The sequence below is a fragment of the Papaver somniferum genome, chromosome 8 (assembly GCF_003573695.1).
Source record: "Papaver somniferum cultivar HN1 chromosome 8, ASM357369v1, whole genome shotgun sequence".
NCBI lineage: Eukaryota > Viridiplantae > Streptophyta > Magnoliopsida > Ranunculales > Papaveraceae > Papaver > Papaver somniferum.
This window is the reverse complement of record NC_039365.1, coordinates 107,806,498-107,824,181: the sequence shown is the minus strand read 5'-3', so window position 1 is coordinate 107,824,181 and position 17,684 is coordinate 107,806,498. Positions and strand designations below refer to the sequence as shown.

The window sequence follows — 17,684 nt, the reverse complement described above, 5'->3', positions numbered from 1 at the left end:
CCATGATAGATGATTCAGCTGGAGCGAAATAGGAGCATGGGGATACTTTTATGGACGATATTGATTAGTTGATTTCACTGAGATGAGCGCTGCAGACGACATATTTCCAAAATATATTTAAACTTCCATGTTCATGTAGAGAATTATCTCATTATATTTCTTTCGTTTGAGAAAATCTCCGACGGTAAATATTAAAGGAAAAAAACAAGAAAAAAATAGAGGAAAATCCCAACTATTTTTATGACAAACCCATATTAAATCATAAGGAGTTGATAAGTATTCGGGACACAAATTATACGATATATTAAAAATGAACCAACATCATTGCCCGTGCCTGGTGTGGTTTTAAAAGAACCTACAACTTAGACCTGCAAGTATACAAGGTCAGTTGTAGTGAGTGAGGTAAGAAGGGGTTTGTCCTCAGGGACAAGGAGGGTGTAATGCTATTTCTTTGTGTTTTCCTAACTAATTTCCTAAAGTGGCAGTGACTAAGGAATTTGGGATATGGGAGGGACTGCTAGGCTTTGAATCCACCTCTAGCCCTATACTAAGCATTCAACTGAGTATGATACTCTTGTCCTTGTAACAGATAAGGAAGAAGTGTCAAGTCCATCACTTACCTAAGGTGTTTCACCAATGGATAGTTCAATCGCAACTAAAGTATTAACCTGGAGCACTAATTGTCTAATCAAGCACAACTAGTCAAAGGATTAACAATAATCTATCAAACATGAGTTGCAGTTCAATCAACACAATGTTATCCTAACTACAATGGATGCTTGATATACATTGTGAGAGCAGAGTATTGATGCACTGAGATTAAATATATCATACAACATTTTAAGCATTCAAGAATCACACAAACAGCATAAATAACATAGTACAAAGCTATGGTTTCATCTCAACCTTAGCTTAGTGAACTAAAACATGATCAAATTATACTACTGGATGAAACAGATGAAATAGTAAAATTACAGAACACTAAGAGCTTGGTGCTCCGGCTAGCCGGGGCATACCCCTAACATTACAAACACCATGTTCTATTTATAGTGCAGAATCCCCAAATTTCTAAACCCTAATTCTTGAAAACCTAAAATTTGATTTGGGGATTTTCAATTTGACGTACCCACTTGCGATTTCACCTCGACCCATACCTTCTTATGTTCTTCCCACTTGTTCTGCTGCTTTTGCTGCTCTTCTTTGTGAACTGTGAACCCTAGCTCGAGTCTTCTCATCAACTCCACACCCTAGGTCAGTGGGATGTGAATTTGATGAAACACCTAGGCTAGGTAGAGAGATGGTGGAGTTGTCGGGTGGTTGTGGTGGTGGTGTGGTTCGAGGTCTGGTGGTGGCACTGATGGCAGGAGATGGTGGTGGCGGAAGTTGCAGGTGATAGGGAAGAGAGGAATTTGGGGAGAAGAGGAGAAGAGGTCGATGAAGAATGGGTTAGGGGCTGTTTGGTTTGTGGTGTAGGTGTTTGGCGTTTGGGTGTTGAGCGGGAGTAGCGAACTTTGATGCACAGCGAGTAAAGAGCGTTGGATGATCCCATATAGATTGAATCGAACGGTTACGATGGAGAGGTATGTAGCGACCGTTGGATTATGAGATACAACAAAATTGACGGCTTCAGATGGAGTTAGGTACTATGGTGTTTGACAGGAGCTTCGGATTTTGATGCACAATGATGAGGTGGCCGTTGGATGATGAGATGGATCCAATCTGACGGCTCTCATGGAAATGGGTATGGATAATGGAAATGGATTTGAGTAAGGGTTTTGGGCCTTGGGTATGCCAAGCCCATATCTTCTTTAAGAACAATTCTTCCTCTTCAAGCCCACTTTTAATTGATCCGGCTCTTGCAAACATCAATCTTCACTGCCTTTCTGCGGGAGTCTTTTCCGTTTCTTTGCTCTTTTCGCTCCGTGAGTTAACCAGGCTTTATTTAGTACCTAAAAATGCAAAATTAATTGAGAAAAGTATTTATTATTGAAAACAACGAAAACACAGAATATGGGATAAAATGGAGCGTTAGTGCACAAATGATGAGTTAAATGCCAATAAAAAGGTGCAAATATATACAATATTGGGCACTCATCAAATACCCCAAACCTGAATTTTACTTGTCCTCAAGTAAAACAAAACTAAGGAAATCCTACCTATACCACTGTCGCTGGTCTCTCGATTGCATTTGGCGAATGCAATAAGCCTTTTAAACCACTAAGTGTCCCTAGTGGACGAGTTGAAGTCTCGTGAAGGTTTGCTTAGAACGTACCTACAAAGTTCTAGGACAAAATATAAGCTCAGATTCCATGAAATGTGACATGTGCAAGACATTAAAAGCTCACAGCAAAATGGAGATGTCAATCTAGCTATCAAAAGCACAATCCTAGCGCTGATAACAAATAAAGACATGTGATAAGAGTGTAAAGTGTATCTACACATGTGTAAAGAAAGATCGGACGTTATGACTACTAATCACCAAGAGATAGTTTCTCAGGCTAAGAACCAAGGTCGAAATCTAGCTAGCTGTCCGGACTTTACGAGAATTGTGAATGAGTTGGAGGTATTTCACAATTACTCGCGTTGTACATCAATGGCATACACCCTTCCTTGCTTATAACACAGAAACACAAAAGATGACTCTTATTTACATTGACTATTCTCTTTTATTTTTGGAACAAGAGAGGATGGAATTGATAAATACTTGATTTTTTTTTTAAATTATTTACAACATGGTAACTCTTTTGATACATAAGCAAAAAAAACAAAAAATTACATGACACTTTACAAGAGGTAGCCCCTTTTGATGCACCCAGTTAAATTCGATGGTTGTCTTTCTTAATGTAACCTCCACCTTCTATCCCAACCAACCAAAGAACAAGCTAGTCAAGTTTCGTTCAGTATTCTAAAGTGATTGGCAATCGTGACTTCCGATAGAACACCTCAAGGATGAGGCTATACATGTATTGGTAGATCGTGCGCGTGCAAGTTTCTTATTACTATGTGAATTGTTCTAGAATCAGGGTGCCTAAATATCTAGACTAAGAATCCTTATGTTTACATACATGCACAAGAGTCAACATTTCAAGGTAAATGAGCTCCATTTTTATGTTTTTTTTTCAAATTTTTTCATTTTTTATTTTGATTTTTTCATTTTTTTTCCAAAAAGAAAGAGTTATGTTTTCAATTATAGCATGTTATCAAAGTATCTACTTTTCACCCCCAAACCTAAACTAAACATTGTCCTCAATGTTTCAAAAGATAAACATGATTATAAAACATACCATGAGAACGATGCTAAGTGTATAAAAAGGAAAGAGATTACCGGATATTGGCGAAAGCAAGTTTTGAACTCCATTATTCAAGGCAAAACCCAACAGTAACTCAACTGAATTCACATTGGGTTAGCACAATATATACAAGAAACATATGATTCCACTAAACATTACCTACCAGATTATATACAAACAATTCACTATATACCTAAAGTCTAAAGAGTTGAGGATCAACCCAAAAGACAAAGTGTTGAAACATAGACAGTTTCAAAACACTAAAATTAGACTGAAATGAGAGTGAGAGTGAAAAACCAAATGAATCACCCCTAAACCTATATTTTTCAACAGGTTTACTTTTAAGCACAAAATCTTTTAATTTTAGGGGTTCAGGATTCACAAGGTCTAACTCAAAATGGACTTTTTGCGGGATGGTCAGAGAAATTAATTCCAACTGTGGCTCTTTAAAAATGTTGTATTTTGATGCAAAATAGTCCAAAAGGACTTGGGAGGCACACAGTTCCAATCCTAGGTTGGGAATTTTCAGAAAAGTTGGTTTAAAAGTTTTGTTACAAACCAAATCTAGGTTGGGTGGAATAATCTCAATATGCGATTTAGGTAAGAAAGTTGGTACTTCTAAGTTATTTTCATGGATAAGATCAATAGTACCAGCACATACTTCCCCTAAATCAGAAATTGGTAAATCATGCTCACATTCATCGAACAAAACATCAAGACCTAAATCGATATCATGATTGTCCGTAGTACTCAAATCAACATCGGAAGAAATAACATTTTGTGACTTAGGCAAGGAATCAGACACATCAAATTTGTTTTCATGCATATTAACATTAGTGTCTACAGAAGATTCAACTATTCCTATGTCATACTCATCTTCGAAGAACAATTGTACAAGTACCATATCAATATCAAAATCATATGATTTGCTATGAGTATTAGAAGAAACAACATTCATGAAGGTCGAGGGCGAGAAGCCATATGTTATTGAACCAAAAGGTTCCACAATATTTTCATGTTCTCTAACATAACATCATTATCATCATAATCTTCACAATCATCATCATGGTAACATGCATATTGGTCCTCATTAACAGTGGTGGTGTCATTAGTCGATTCATGTTCCTCTAAATTAGATTCATATTCAACATCATTTACATGAATGGGACTAGACACTTCATTAGGGACAACATACATTTCCTCATGAATTTCCTCCTTTTGTAGGTGAAGCAAAATCTGATCTAAATATGCCTGAATTCGTGATGTAGATCTAGCAAAGTTTTGCTCACTGAGTCTGAAAGCTTCTGTGGTGGGGTCTAAATTCATGGGAGTACAAAATTCTTCATGTTCAAATTGTGGTGAATGGTACATGTGTGCATGGTCATTAGGGTTTATAAACGATTGATCGCAACCCTCAAAGGATTGATTATGGTCCAAATGACTACCAGCCTCACAATTTGTGGGCATTTCATAATTTGGATTTTCATGGGATTCTCTAAATTGCCTATAATCATGCAAAATATAGCAATATTTATCCGGGTGGTCTAAACCACCACATAAGGTACATGCATAGATTTCAGGTCGTCTATGTGAACTAGATGCTACAGATTTCTCATGTGATTGCATTTCTAAGCAGTGATCCGAGCCTCTAACTGATTTACAAGTGACGAATGTGTGAGTTGGATATTGTCTAGATGTTCATTTTCACTCAATGGTGGATGATACATGTGTGAATAGTCATTAGGGTTTGCATATTGATTGTTTGATAAACATAACATGTCTGGATTTTGGTCTGCCACTGGGAATAAATCTATTAGAGAAGCTTACGGGAAAGATTCACCTTATGAGCCTCCCACACTTTTCAGTTATAGGTTTCAAAAATTTGGTTTTTAGGCTTTAAAGGTAAAGCCTATTTGGGATTTTTGGTTAAAAAGAGAGAGAAAAATTTTGGTTTTTGAATGGGAGAAAACTTTTTGTTTTAATTGGGAGATAAAAAGAAAAATTTGGTTTTTAATATTGGGAGAAAAACTTTGGTTTTAAAATTGGGAGCAAGCCCACATTGGTGGAGCAAGAATTTGGTTTTGAGTTGGGAGAAAATTTTGGTTTTGTTGTTAGGAGCAAGCCCACATTGGTGGGAGAATGCAATTTGGTTTTTATTGGGGTTTTGACTTTTGAAGTTGTGTTAAAAACTTTGATGGCTCACTGTTGGGTTAGAAGTTGGTTTGAAACTTTGAATTTTGTAGGCCCACTGTTGGGTTTGGAAGTGGGTTTCAAAAAGTTTTGTTCCAATGGGTTTTGAAACTTTTGGTTTCAAATTTGAAAGGGAAGCCCACAGTTTTTGTTTGGAGACTTTGGTTTTGAGGCCCAGTTGGGCTTTTAAAAACTATTCAAAAGTTCAATGTTCAATTTAAAACAAGCCCACAGGTAATTAAAATTACAAACCCAACAGAAAATGGAAGCCCACAATTTGGGTTCTCTTAATGGGTTTAAGCTTACCTTTTGGGAGGGAAGCCCAGTTGGGATTTGGTCCCTTTGTGTTTGTTGCGAAAGCCCAGTTGGGCTTGGTTCAAATTCTGTGCAACTCCACAAGCAGCTCCAGTTGGTTCACAGCCTCTACTCCAACAACACCAGCCCAGCCCAGCAGATCAGCAAGGCAGGGCAGGCTTCAGCAACAGGCCCAGCAGGGTATTTGGACTACCACACCCAGTAAACTGGGTTAGATTTGGCTGATTTCTGCCTCAGCCCACAGCTACTGTTCCTCTCCCTTCCAACTTTGGCAGCAGCACAGCAAGAGAAGCACAACAGCAACAGAAGATGTTGCTCCACAGTAGGTACCTGCTGGCTCAGAAGAGAAGATCAGTCTCTTTGAAGCAAATGGGTGGAGCAAAGAAGCAATGAGGAAAAACAACAAACAATAAGTGATGCAAGATGCAGGAATGCTAAGCTAGGCAGTAGCAGGAAAGCAATGCAGTATGCAATATGACAGATAATGAAGTTATGCTAAATGCAAGAATGCAAAGAGAAAGAGTAAGATGAAACAACAAACTAGCAAAGATGACAGCAAACTAGCAAGATGCAGAAAATGAGAGAAAAAACACAACGCCGCTACCGAGTCCCCGGCAGCGGCGCCAAAAACTTGGTGTGCTTTTAAAAGAACCTACAACTTATACCTGCAAGTATACAGGGTCAGTTGTAGTGAGTGAGGTAAGAAGGGGTTTGTACTCAGGGACAAGGAGGGTGTAATGCTATTTCTTTTTGTTTTCCTAACTAATTTCCTAAAGTGGCAGTGACTAAGGAATTTGGGATATGGGAGGGACTGCTAGGCTTTGAATCCACCTCTAGCCCTATATTAAGCATTCAACTGAGTATGATACTCTTGTCCTTGTAACAGATAAGGAAGAAGTGTCAAGTACATCACTTACCTAAGGTGTTTCACCAATGGATAGTTCAATCGCAACTAAAGTATTAACCTGGAGCACTAATTGTCTAATCAAGCACAACTAGTCAAAGGATTAACAATAATCTATCAAACATGAGTTGCAGTTCAATCAACACAATGTTATCCTAACTACAATGGATGCTTGACATACATTGTGAGAGCAGAGTATTGATGCACTGAGATTAAATATATCATACAACATTTTAAGCATTCAAGAATCACACAAACAGCATAAATAACATAGTACAAAGCTATGGTTTCATCTCAACCTTAGCTTAGTGAACTAAAACATGATCAAATTATACTACTGGATGAAACAGATGAAATAGTAAAATTACAGAACACTAAGAGCTTGGTGCTCCGGCTAGCCCGGGCATACCCCTAACATTACAAACACCATGTTCTATTTATAGTGCAGAATCCCCAAATTTCTAAACCCTAATTTTTGAAAACCTAAAATTTGATTTGGGGATTTTCAATTTGACGTACCCACTTGCGATTTCACCTCGACCCATACCTTCTTATGTTCTTCCCACTTGTTCTGCTGCTTTTGCTGCTCTTCTTTGTGAACTGTGAACCATAGCTCGAGTCGTCTCATCAACTCCACACCCTAGGTCAGTGGGATGTGAATTTGATGAAACACCTAGGCTAGGTAGAGAGATGGTGGAGTTGTCGGGTGGTTGTGGTGGTGGTGTGGTTCGAGGTCTGGTGGTGGCACTGATGGCAGGAGATGGTGGTGGCGGAAGTTGCAGGTGATAGGGAAAAGAGGAATTTGGGGAGAAGAGGTCGATGAAGAATGGGTTAGGGGCTGTTTGGTTTGTGGTGTAGGTGTTTGGCGTTTGGGTGTTGAGCGGGAGTAGCGAACTTTGATGCACAGCGAGTAAAGAGCGTTGGATGATCCCATATAGATTGAATCGAACGGCTACGATGGAGAGGTATGTAGCGACCGTTGGATTATGAGATACAACAAAATTGACGGCTTCAGATGGAGTTAGGTACTATGGTGTTTGACAGGAGCTTCGGATTTTGATGCACAATGATGAGGTGGCCGTTGGATGATGAGATGGATCCAATCTGACGGCTCTCATGGAAATGGGTATGGATAATGGAAATGGATTTGGGTAAGGGTTTTGGGCCTTGGGTATGCCAAGCCCATATCTTCTTTAAGAACAATTCTTCCTCTTCAAGCCCACTTTTAATTGATCCGGCTCTTGCAAACATCAATCTTCGCTGCCTTTCTGCGGGAGTCTTTTCCGTTTCTTTGCTCTTTTCGCTCCGTGAGTTAACCAGGCTTTATTTAGTACCTAAAAATGCAAAATTAATTGAGAAAAGTATTTATTATTGAAAACAACGAAAACACAGAATATGGGATAAAATGGAGCGTTAGTGCACAAATGATGAGTTAAATGCCAATAAAAAGGTGCAAATATATACAATATTTGGCACTCATCAAATACCCCCAAACCTGAATTTTACTTGTCCTCAAGTAAAACAAAACTAAGGAAATCCTACCTATACCACTGTCGCTGGTCTCTCGATTGCATTTGGCGAATGCAATAAGCCTTTTAAACCACTAAGTGTCCCTAGTGGACGAGTTGAAGTCTCGTGAAGGTTTGCTTAGAACGTACCTACAAAGTTTTAGGACAAAATATAAGCTCAGATTCCATGAAATGTGACATGTGCAAGACAGTAAAAGCTCACAGCAAAATGGAGATGTCAATCTAGCTATCAAAGGCACAATCCTAGCGCTGATAACAAATAAAGACATGTGATAAGAGTGTAAAGTGTATCTACACATGTGTAAAGAAAGATCGGACGTTATGACTACTAATCACCAAGAGATAGTTTCTCAGGCTAAGAACCGAGGTCGAAATCTAGCTAGCTGTCCGGACTTTACGAGAATTGTGAATGAGTTGGAGGTATTTCACAATTACTCGCGTTGTACATCAATGGCATACACCCTTCCTTGCTTATAACACAGAAACACAAAAGATGACTCTTATTTACATTGACTATTCTCTTTTATTTTTGGAACAAGAGAGGATGGAATTGATAAATACTTGATTTTTTTTTTTAAAAATTATTTACAACATGGTAACTCTTTTGATACATAAGCAAAAAAAAACAAAAAATTACATGACACTTTGCAAGAGGTAGCCCCTTTTGATGCACCCAGTTAAATTCGATGGTTGTCTTTCTTAATGTAACCTCCACCTAAATTTCAATCCGGTTCCGGTCGCTGACGGCATATCCATGTTGGTTTTGAATTCCTACATATATGAAAACAATTTTGCATTAAGAACAGGTTCAGTGTTAGGAAGCCCTTTATAAAGAGCTATAAATGAGCCGACGTAGGTACTTCAGTGGATTCGGGAAAAATTTTCTTTTGGGACTTGACGATACAAACAGATCCCTAATTAATACCATCAATCCTACAAGCCACTTGCGCGTAAAAAATTCAGTCCACAGGCAAACAACTTGTTTGAAGCTTGTCAGGTTTGGCGTTTCTTTCCTCTTTCTCACAATAATGGCCCTCATACAAGGGATTTTGAAAATTAATGACACTTCCAGAATCTACAGAACAAAACATTACCACCCTATAAATACCCTTTTTGCACAACCATGTATAACTACCTTTCATGTATCCCCTTTCAAATTCATACATACTTATATCTATTCTGTTTCTCTTTTCCTTTTCACATAAATCCGTGTAGTTTCTCACGTACGTAAAATGGAAGATAAGAAGCAGAAATCAAGTGATCATGGTCATAATGATGAATTCTCAATAGGCAAAAGTGCTCAAGAAAGAGGGTTACCGTATATTCCTGATTGTTACCTAATACCTCCTTCCCAACGTCCGGATGAGAACACCACCGAGACTTCTAAAGATGTGCCAGTTATTGATATATCTGGTTTGCGCAGCACTCCTCACGAGAGGTCTCTCGTAGTAAAGGATATCGGTGTTGCTTGCCGACAAAAAGGTTTCTTCCAGGTATTAAACTGCCAAAACTTAACTTACTAATGATATATCATAAATTGTTCTGTTTGCTAAAATTTATGTTCACCTATGGTTATCTGCAGGGAAGCATAACGATAAAAATGATTATCTCATTATAGACTTGCACCGCATAATATGTTATGGGCTTACAAAGTGAACTAGGACATCGTAACCCATTGTCATTATGACAGACACACAAACACAATACATCTCTTTTAGGTGTTTGGATAGCAGGGGTGAAGTGCTTCTGCTCCAGAAGCAGAAATCAATCTAAGAAGTTAAAAGTAAAAATAATTTGCTTCACAAAAATCTCTTTGCTTACGGAAGCTAATTTCTGATTCTTTTACTTCTAAAAGTCGGAAAGTAACTTCCCATATCCAAACAGGCTAGTGTGATCAATTTAATGTTTAACATGTTAAGGTGTACCCAAACCAATAAACCATGCAAGAAGTGTGTTTTTTTTTGTCTTTCTTTTTCCTCTTTTTCTCATGAAGTTTTGCCAATTACTTTCATAGATCATTAACCATGGTATTTCACAATCCGTTCTGGACGAAGCTATAACTGCAGCTTCCACTTTTTTTGAGTTGCCGAACAAGTACAAACAAGAATTCATGTCAAATGATGTTGCCAAGCCAGTGAGGTACGGGACGGGTTTGAAAGATGGATGTGACGTGGTTCAGTTCTGGAGGATATTTCTCAAACATTATGCACACCCGTTGGAAAAATGGATTCAATATTGGCCGTTAAACCCACCAGAATACAGGTATGCCGCTAAAAAAAATACTTTCAAACAGATACAGATAGATTCGTATAATCTACTAAAATTTTATGAACAAATTTTGGAAGTTTCTTGGGCTGATGAGAGCATGTTATATTGACCTTAAATTTATTAGTGAGTATGGACAAATTCTTTTGTTACTTGCTCGTGCATATATATCCACACTTTGATCATATCCTAAAACAATCAAATTTGTTATACCTTAGACAAGAAACAAACCAAGTGGGTTTGTCTACTACAATTCTAACGATTATTTAAACCTTAGAGTTCTCGAACACTGTACACCGCCGAATAATATTCGTGTGACTCCGCCGAAAAGCTGCAATCATCCTGCACATAGTTATGTAGGCCAAAATAATTGTGAATACAGCATGTAAACTTACTTAGGCGGGTTTTGAGTTTTCTTGTTTAGAGTGGTGGATGATTTGAATCGCTGGCTAATGATATATCATAATTTTTTGCAGAGAAAAGATGGCACATTATGCTGTAGACGTGAGAAACGTAGCAATGGAAGTAATGGGAGCTATCACTGAAAGTTTAGGACTAGGTAACTCGTACATGAGTGAAAAACTTGAGGATGGAATGCAAGTCATGGCTGTCAATTGTTATCCACCATGTCCACAACCGGATCGTGTTCTAGGTTTACCACCGCATACGGACTACAGCTGCATAACAATTCTTCTTCAAACTGGTCAAGGTCTTCAAGTTATATCAACAAATGAGGAAGAATGGAGACTCATTCCCGATGATCACGGAGTTTTACATGTTCATGTTGGTGACTTTCTTGAGGTATTAAGTAATGGATTATATAAGAGTGTTCTTCATAGAGCTACTCTAAACTCGGAGAAAACAAGATATTCTATCGCTAGTCTTCATAGTTTGGGAATGGATGAAAAAGTGGAGACTGCAAAAGAACTAGTGGATGAACACCATCCTAAAGGATATAAAGGAAGTAGTTTCAGAGATTTTCTTAAATTTCTCTCTACTAATGATATTGCTGAAGGAAGTAGCTTCATCGAAAATCTAAAGATCAAAAGTTAGTCGTTTGCTACTACGACTAAAAAGACATTTCAACTAAATTTCGGCTATACTGCAGTAAGTAAAACGTTTTTGAATAAACAATGTTTTTTCCGACTACCAAGTGCAACTTTAGTCATATCTATTTTTCGTGTGTGAGTTTTATCTTTTTCACTTTTGAATAAACATCTTTTGGTTTCTTATAGTTGTGTGCATATGTGTTTTACTTTTTGTAAAAACTTTTGGTTCCTGAGACTTATGTTGTACGGATCTCAGCTGTTATGTTTGATCAGTGAGACAGAGTTTTTACTGTTTTTGTGATAAATTCTTCATATGTAATATGTTCCGAGCATCTCTATGCCATTTTTTCGCAATTTAATTTATCAATTCATGGGGGATGTGACCCGTAGTATTGTGTTAAGCGGGATGACCCACTGAATTAATTTTGCTGGTAGAAAACCTGTTTACAAACTCGGTGGAAAAGCCAGTGGGAATTGGCAAATGAACCCATTTGATGGTTCATGTCGATGAATAAACTCAGTTTCTCACAGTGGGAAAAACAAATTTCTCAGAAATACTTAGAATCCATCGTCGAGGAGTTTGAACGGCAACGACTATTTCTTAATACGCGGAAAATTGTTAGTTTTTTCAAACTTAAAAACAACACCCACTTTTCAAACACTCAATTCACACCAAGTTCACTCTTTTCTATAATTTTTCTCCACTATAAATCTTTCTAGTTCTTATCTATTTCTCTAAATTTTCCAACAGAAATGTCACAATCTCAAGATATTAGGCGAAAAAGAAATCAGAAACCACATAGGAGTAAACCTAACATACGTTTACTGAGAGCATAATCAAGTTTGAATGAAGGTGTAGATGGGACAAAACGAGTTGCTGATTTTAAGGAATTGAGGAGATGACCGTGCGTAGGAAACTCCTTGAACCGAGCGAACTGTCTAACCTCACACAGATGCACTGCAAAAAGGGAGTGCTTTGATTCGAGAGATCAATCTGTAGGATTCCGGCCTAAACCAAGACAATGGCCGTTCCATAGTCAATTCGGTCACAAGAGAGGATGGGTCGATCTGTAGGAGGGAAGCTGAGAAATGTGTGAGATCAATGGTGATCGAAATCGTAGGTGTGTAATGTATTCTGCGTGATGAAATAAGATAAGTTCTGATTGATTGAATTTTCTCTATTGAGAGTAATTTTTCAGACGCTGAGTTTTTAATCTCTTGTTGTCTGTTCGATGAGAGATTGTCTGTTGTTTCAATCATGATTCGGAGACTTATTTATATTGCAAGAATTGTAGACACCTTGATCCCATGAAGTGTGACATCTGGAGTCAAAGAGTGGGGAAGTGGAAATCGTGTTAAAACCAGTTGCTCATCGTGCGGAGACTTGGTTGATTTTCTACCCACTATTTTGCTAACTCCTCTAACTACTTGCACGACTTGCTCACATTCTCATCGTGTGAATAGCCACACGTGTCGTAGACATCCAGACCAAAACCCTAGTTGATATCGCCCATGTGACACGATTGATGTCTCGTGATTGTGGAGTCTGCAAGGCAGACGTGCATTTAGTTAGTCAGTTGTTGACTTTATGAGACGATAAATCTTTGTATTGCTGAGTCGAACGTGATTTGCAAATGTTCTAGGACTCATGAATTGAATATGTTTGTTGAGACATAGGTATAATTGTCAAATGGATGTTGATAGTTAAGGTGAGAAAATGTTGCACATTTGATGAATTGTTGAATATTGATAGTTGGACCAATATTCCTTGGTCTGAGCAAATATTGCTCGTTTGATGAATTATTGGTAGCGGGACCAAATTATTAATTTAAAATATCGGTAACTGGACCGAGTATAATTAATCAAAATGTTGATCATGGGATCAACATAAAACTATTAGTGTTTGAATCTGCTCGGAATCATGAGCTTTGGATTCGAAACCCTAATTTCAATCAATTGCGATGATTTATTGAAACTCAACCACGAAGTGGAGGAGAGACTGGCTACATGGGATGATGGGTTGACCATGTAGCGCCCAGATGCTCGAGTGAGCCAACACCAAAGTCTCTTGAATATCAGTTGGTGAAAGGATGATTAAATGCTGGTTTGATCATTTATTATAATAATGCTCGTCTGAGCGTTAGATAATAAAACTTTATTATGAGTAAATGAAGGATCGACCAAGGGGTCATGGAACCGGCCCTGGTTGGTCATGGGATCGACTGACGATCGTTTTGTGAAATTCCAAGTTGTTTGGAAGAGTTTTAAACCTAATGTCAACAAATTAAGTCAAAATGGTGAGAATACGTGGGACCGGCTTCTTGCAAGCCAAAAGGTCAACCTTGGTCGGTCAAGGTAATATGCCCATGCCACTAAAGTGTTTGTGTCTCAATCCTGAGAATTTTGATATTTTCTGATGCGCGTTTGAGCAACATTTTGAGAAAATATGAAGGAATCAAGGTTTTTGCTCAAACTGAGGAGATTTCATAAGATGAAGGAAATAATAATAATAAAATAAGGAACCATGAAGTGTGGGACCGACTATAGCTAAGGCACGGCCGGCCGGCCAATAAGCACGGTCCCATGGCACTTTTTCCAATTTTATATTATTTTCATGATTTGAAAGAAATATCATGAAATCAAGGAGTTTGTTGAAATAAAGGAGTTTCCTTAAAGTTAAGGAGTTTCCATGAGATGAAGGAAACATAATAGTAAAAATAATAAAATAAGGGACGTGTGGGGCCGGCCACGGCTAGGGCATGGCCGGCCGGCTAGTGGTCCGGTCCCGTGAACCTTTCCTAATTTTATATCCTTTCCTTGGTGTGAAGGAAATATCATAAAATTGAGAAATTTCATGGGATGAAGGAAATAATAATAATAAAATAATAAGGAAAGCAAGGTGTGGGACCGGCCACAACTAAAGCATGATAGGCCGGCTAGTGAACCCGGTCCCGTGACACTTTCCTAATTATTTAGTATTTCCTTGGTACAAAGAAAACACCATGAAACTGAGGAGTTTCCTTAAAACGAAGGAGTTTTGTTCAAATGAAGGAATTTTCATGAGATCAAGGAAAAATAATAAAATAAGATAAAATAAAGAATCAGGCATGGGACTGGCCACGGCATGACTGGCCGGCCGGTGGGCGCAGTCCCCTAGCGCCTTAGCTAATATATTTTTTTTATTATTTTTCTTCCTATTTTGCATAGGTTCATCGTTCCTTCGTATTTTTGAATGCTCGTTCGTGCATTCAGGTGCTCGTTAGTGTATTATTGCTGAGTACACTTGCACCATTTTGGTCGGGGCTTACTCGATAGCGGCTCAGATTCCCGTACGTTGAATATTTATCACTAACCCATGGAATTCTGCTGGGAAGAACCATGAATTGAAGTAATGAAATATTATGAAGAACGTAGAATATTTTCTAGGGATTCAGTTAATGAATCTAATGATTTAGAAATAATTAATTGATGGCTCTATACTAGCACGATCGTCTAGGAGCATTAATTATTCAAGAATTGAGCGATATGATCTTGTTCAAGCGTCATATTTCTTTTATATAGTCAGGGAAAACATTGTTACATCCTGAAGACGTTATTGCTCTATACTAGCAGGCAAGCTGTCTAGGAGCCGTACAATCATTCAATTTTATATAGAAGTACTTACTGAAATTACTCAGTATTCATGAGATATGTCGTTGCCTCAGTTGACAGACTGCATATTCGCGTATGCTCTGAGAGACAATATACTTAGTCATAGATTCTTGAGGCATGAGCTTTCATGTTTCAATGAGAGACATGAGCCTCAATACTCATCCGATTGTTGGATCAGGAATATGTAAGACTATAGTTTTACGATTTTAGCCTTTGTTGGAAATCCACCATCTATAGAAGGGAGTGATCTCAATCTGCTTTCCGGTCCGAATTAGCAAGAGCTCAAGGTCAACTTTTTTACCAAAATTGAGTGGGATAGCTATGCTGAAAAACCAAGAGGTAGGTGGTATGAAGTTAGAAAATTAAACGAAAAGCTACCCAATAGTCCTAAACTTAATGTTGATTAATTTCCTTGGTTTACTTTGTACCATATTGATGCAAAGAAACATCAAAACCAATCGATTTTAATATTGGGAGGAACGTTGGTGGTATATATACCACACACATGTTTTCATTTTGAAGACTTCGAAATAGGTATGCAAATATTTTGATTTATTGTTACATGCGATCAATACGAAAAAGCAAAAATAATTAAGAATGTTAATGTTTTTATAGTATAACATAATTACATTTTGTTCTCCCTACTTGGAATGACATGTGGCTTGGAAGATGATGTTTAATTTGACCAAAAAGGTTGCTTGGAAGAAGAAAAATATAAGTATGAACTTCTGCGGTAGTTTAGCCTAATAAGAGAGGCGAACCATGGGAACTTAATTAAGAGGTGGTGGAATTCTTAATTCCGATTTAAAGGCATTTGTATACCGCAAATTGCATAATATGACCCGGAAACGGATATAAAAATCGCTATAAGATCTTTATTTGATGGTTACTTGGTGCATGTTTATTACCCACCCCAAACACTAGTGCTCAGGTAAAATGGTTAGAGGCGTTGCGAGATATGTAGTTTACTAAGGCTTATGATTAGGGTTCCATTATTTTATCAAAGTTATATAATATTTGTGTCGATGCATCATTAGGTTCCTCAAAAATCTTGGGTCTATGGAGAATTATTGAGGAAAATATCACGATTTACATCCTTTATCTTTATATTAACTTAAAAATAAATTAAGCAAGTATCTAATAGTGTGACGTTACTTTCAGTGTTGGTAGTGTACGTATTTTCGCTAATTTCATCTTAGTCTGTATTTGAATTGTAAAAGAACCGAGTTCCAACAAGGACAAGTCTTGTAATCTATTTTTTAATATACGAACCCACAAGAAAAAGTCTTGTAGGTTCTTTACAATTGAGTTAAGACTATTTATGTTAATTAGCGTATTATTTGTGAAATTTCAATTACACGGATAAAATGCAGAAAAGAAATAACACAAGACACTAGAAAGTTTGTTAATAAGGAAAACTGCAATGTACCAGAAAAACCCAAGAACCTAATCAATTTTGAACACCACATTTTGTTAGGCCGCTGCAAACACTAGCATACTATAAGACTTCGGACTAGTACCAACCCCGCAATAAATTCATCTACAACCGTGCTCCTTACGTCTTTTGGAACTCGCAAGAACCTTTTGGAACTCGCAAGAACCTAAGAAATTGAATTCCCCTAGCTGAAGTCCTTTACAAGCCTGGGAGTTGCTTCAGCCGAAGTAAAGAATTTAACTAATTTACCTCTAACAAATAATGCAATGATTTCCTTCAAATATATCCAATCAAGGTAAAATAATATATCAAGCAAACCTTAAGGGTACACATACCCGTTACATGTACCATGAAAAATATAGTCACGAACAAGGACGAGTACACGTACTTGCCCTATCGAATATTTTCAGATGCACATAAAATTATTTCTGTGAGATAATTAGCATTTGAATAAATATCTAAGAACATAATATAGACATGATTGATCACATTATAACTTATGGTTGTGATTCAAACTTAAAGTCTTCAGTGTTTATGAAAATGATTAAGCTTATGGTTCAATCGGCTAGTTTCGGCTAACCATTCATGAACAATGTCTTTGTACATGGTTCGGTTACGGTTCACCCTAACCCGAGTGTATGTCTTGATATTTCAATTACATTTCAAAGATTCATCTAACAGTGACTATTGTTTGCTTGGTTCGAAAGCTATCTTAGCTTAAACCTAAAGAAACTTATGCTTTGAAAGTCTATAAAAGGGGAACCTCAAACAACTGGGATCTTTTAATCCCGACACTACTTTTTGGTGTGTCCTGGTTGTATCTAGAGTCGTTTAAGACCTAATTGAAAACACAGGGGTACCAAAATACACCACCAACTTTTTCTTAGGCAAACTGTATGGAAAAACTCAATACAACCCCGAGAGATCAACTCAAAAAGTAGGACATTAAATTGACCTGTATTGCAAAGTCTTATGAGATACATGTGTCCTTTGCTTTTTGTAAATTGAACTGATATCTCATATATACTCAGAAGTTAAATCTATTATGTTTTTTAT

General features: G+C 37.5%; 1 protein-coding gene across 1 annotated transcript; it reads left to right on the top strand.

The window, feature by feature from the left end:
* The first annotated feature begins 9,460 nt into the window (after positions 1-9,460).
* LOC113305902 (flavanone 3-dioxygenase 3-like) lies at positions 9,461-11,546 on the top strand. The gene is made up of 3 exons (XM_026554891.1): positions 9,461-9,721; positions 10,243-10,490; positions 10,970-11,546. The coding sequence occupies exons 1-3, from the start codon at positions 9,461-9,463 to the stop codon at positions 11,544-11,546; spliced, it is 1,086 nt and encodes a 361-aa protein (XP_026410676.1).
* The last annotated feature ends 6,138 nt before the right edge of the window (positions 11,547-17,684 follow it).

What these genes read in the sequence shown, in the direction of transcription:
- LOC113305902 (XM_026554891.1), top strand. Translation starts at nt 9,461, where the DNA reads ATGGAAGATAAGAAGCAGAAATCAAGTGATCATGGTCATAATGATGAA. An exon ending in GACAAAAAGGTTTCTTCCAG is followed by an intron (nt 9,722 to 10,242) that starts GTATTAAACTGC and finishes TTACTTTCATAG; the next exon opens with ATCATTAACCATGGTATTTC. An exon ending in TTAAACCCACCAGAATACAG is followed by an intron (nt 10,491 to 10,969) that starts GTATGCCGCTAA and finishes AATTTTTTGCAG; the next exon opens with AGAAAAGATGGCACATTATG.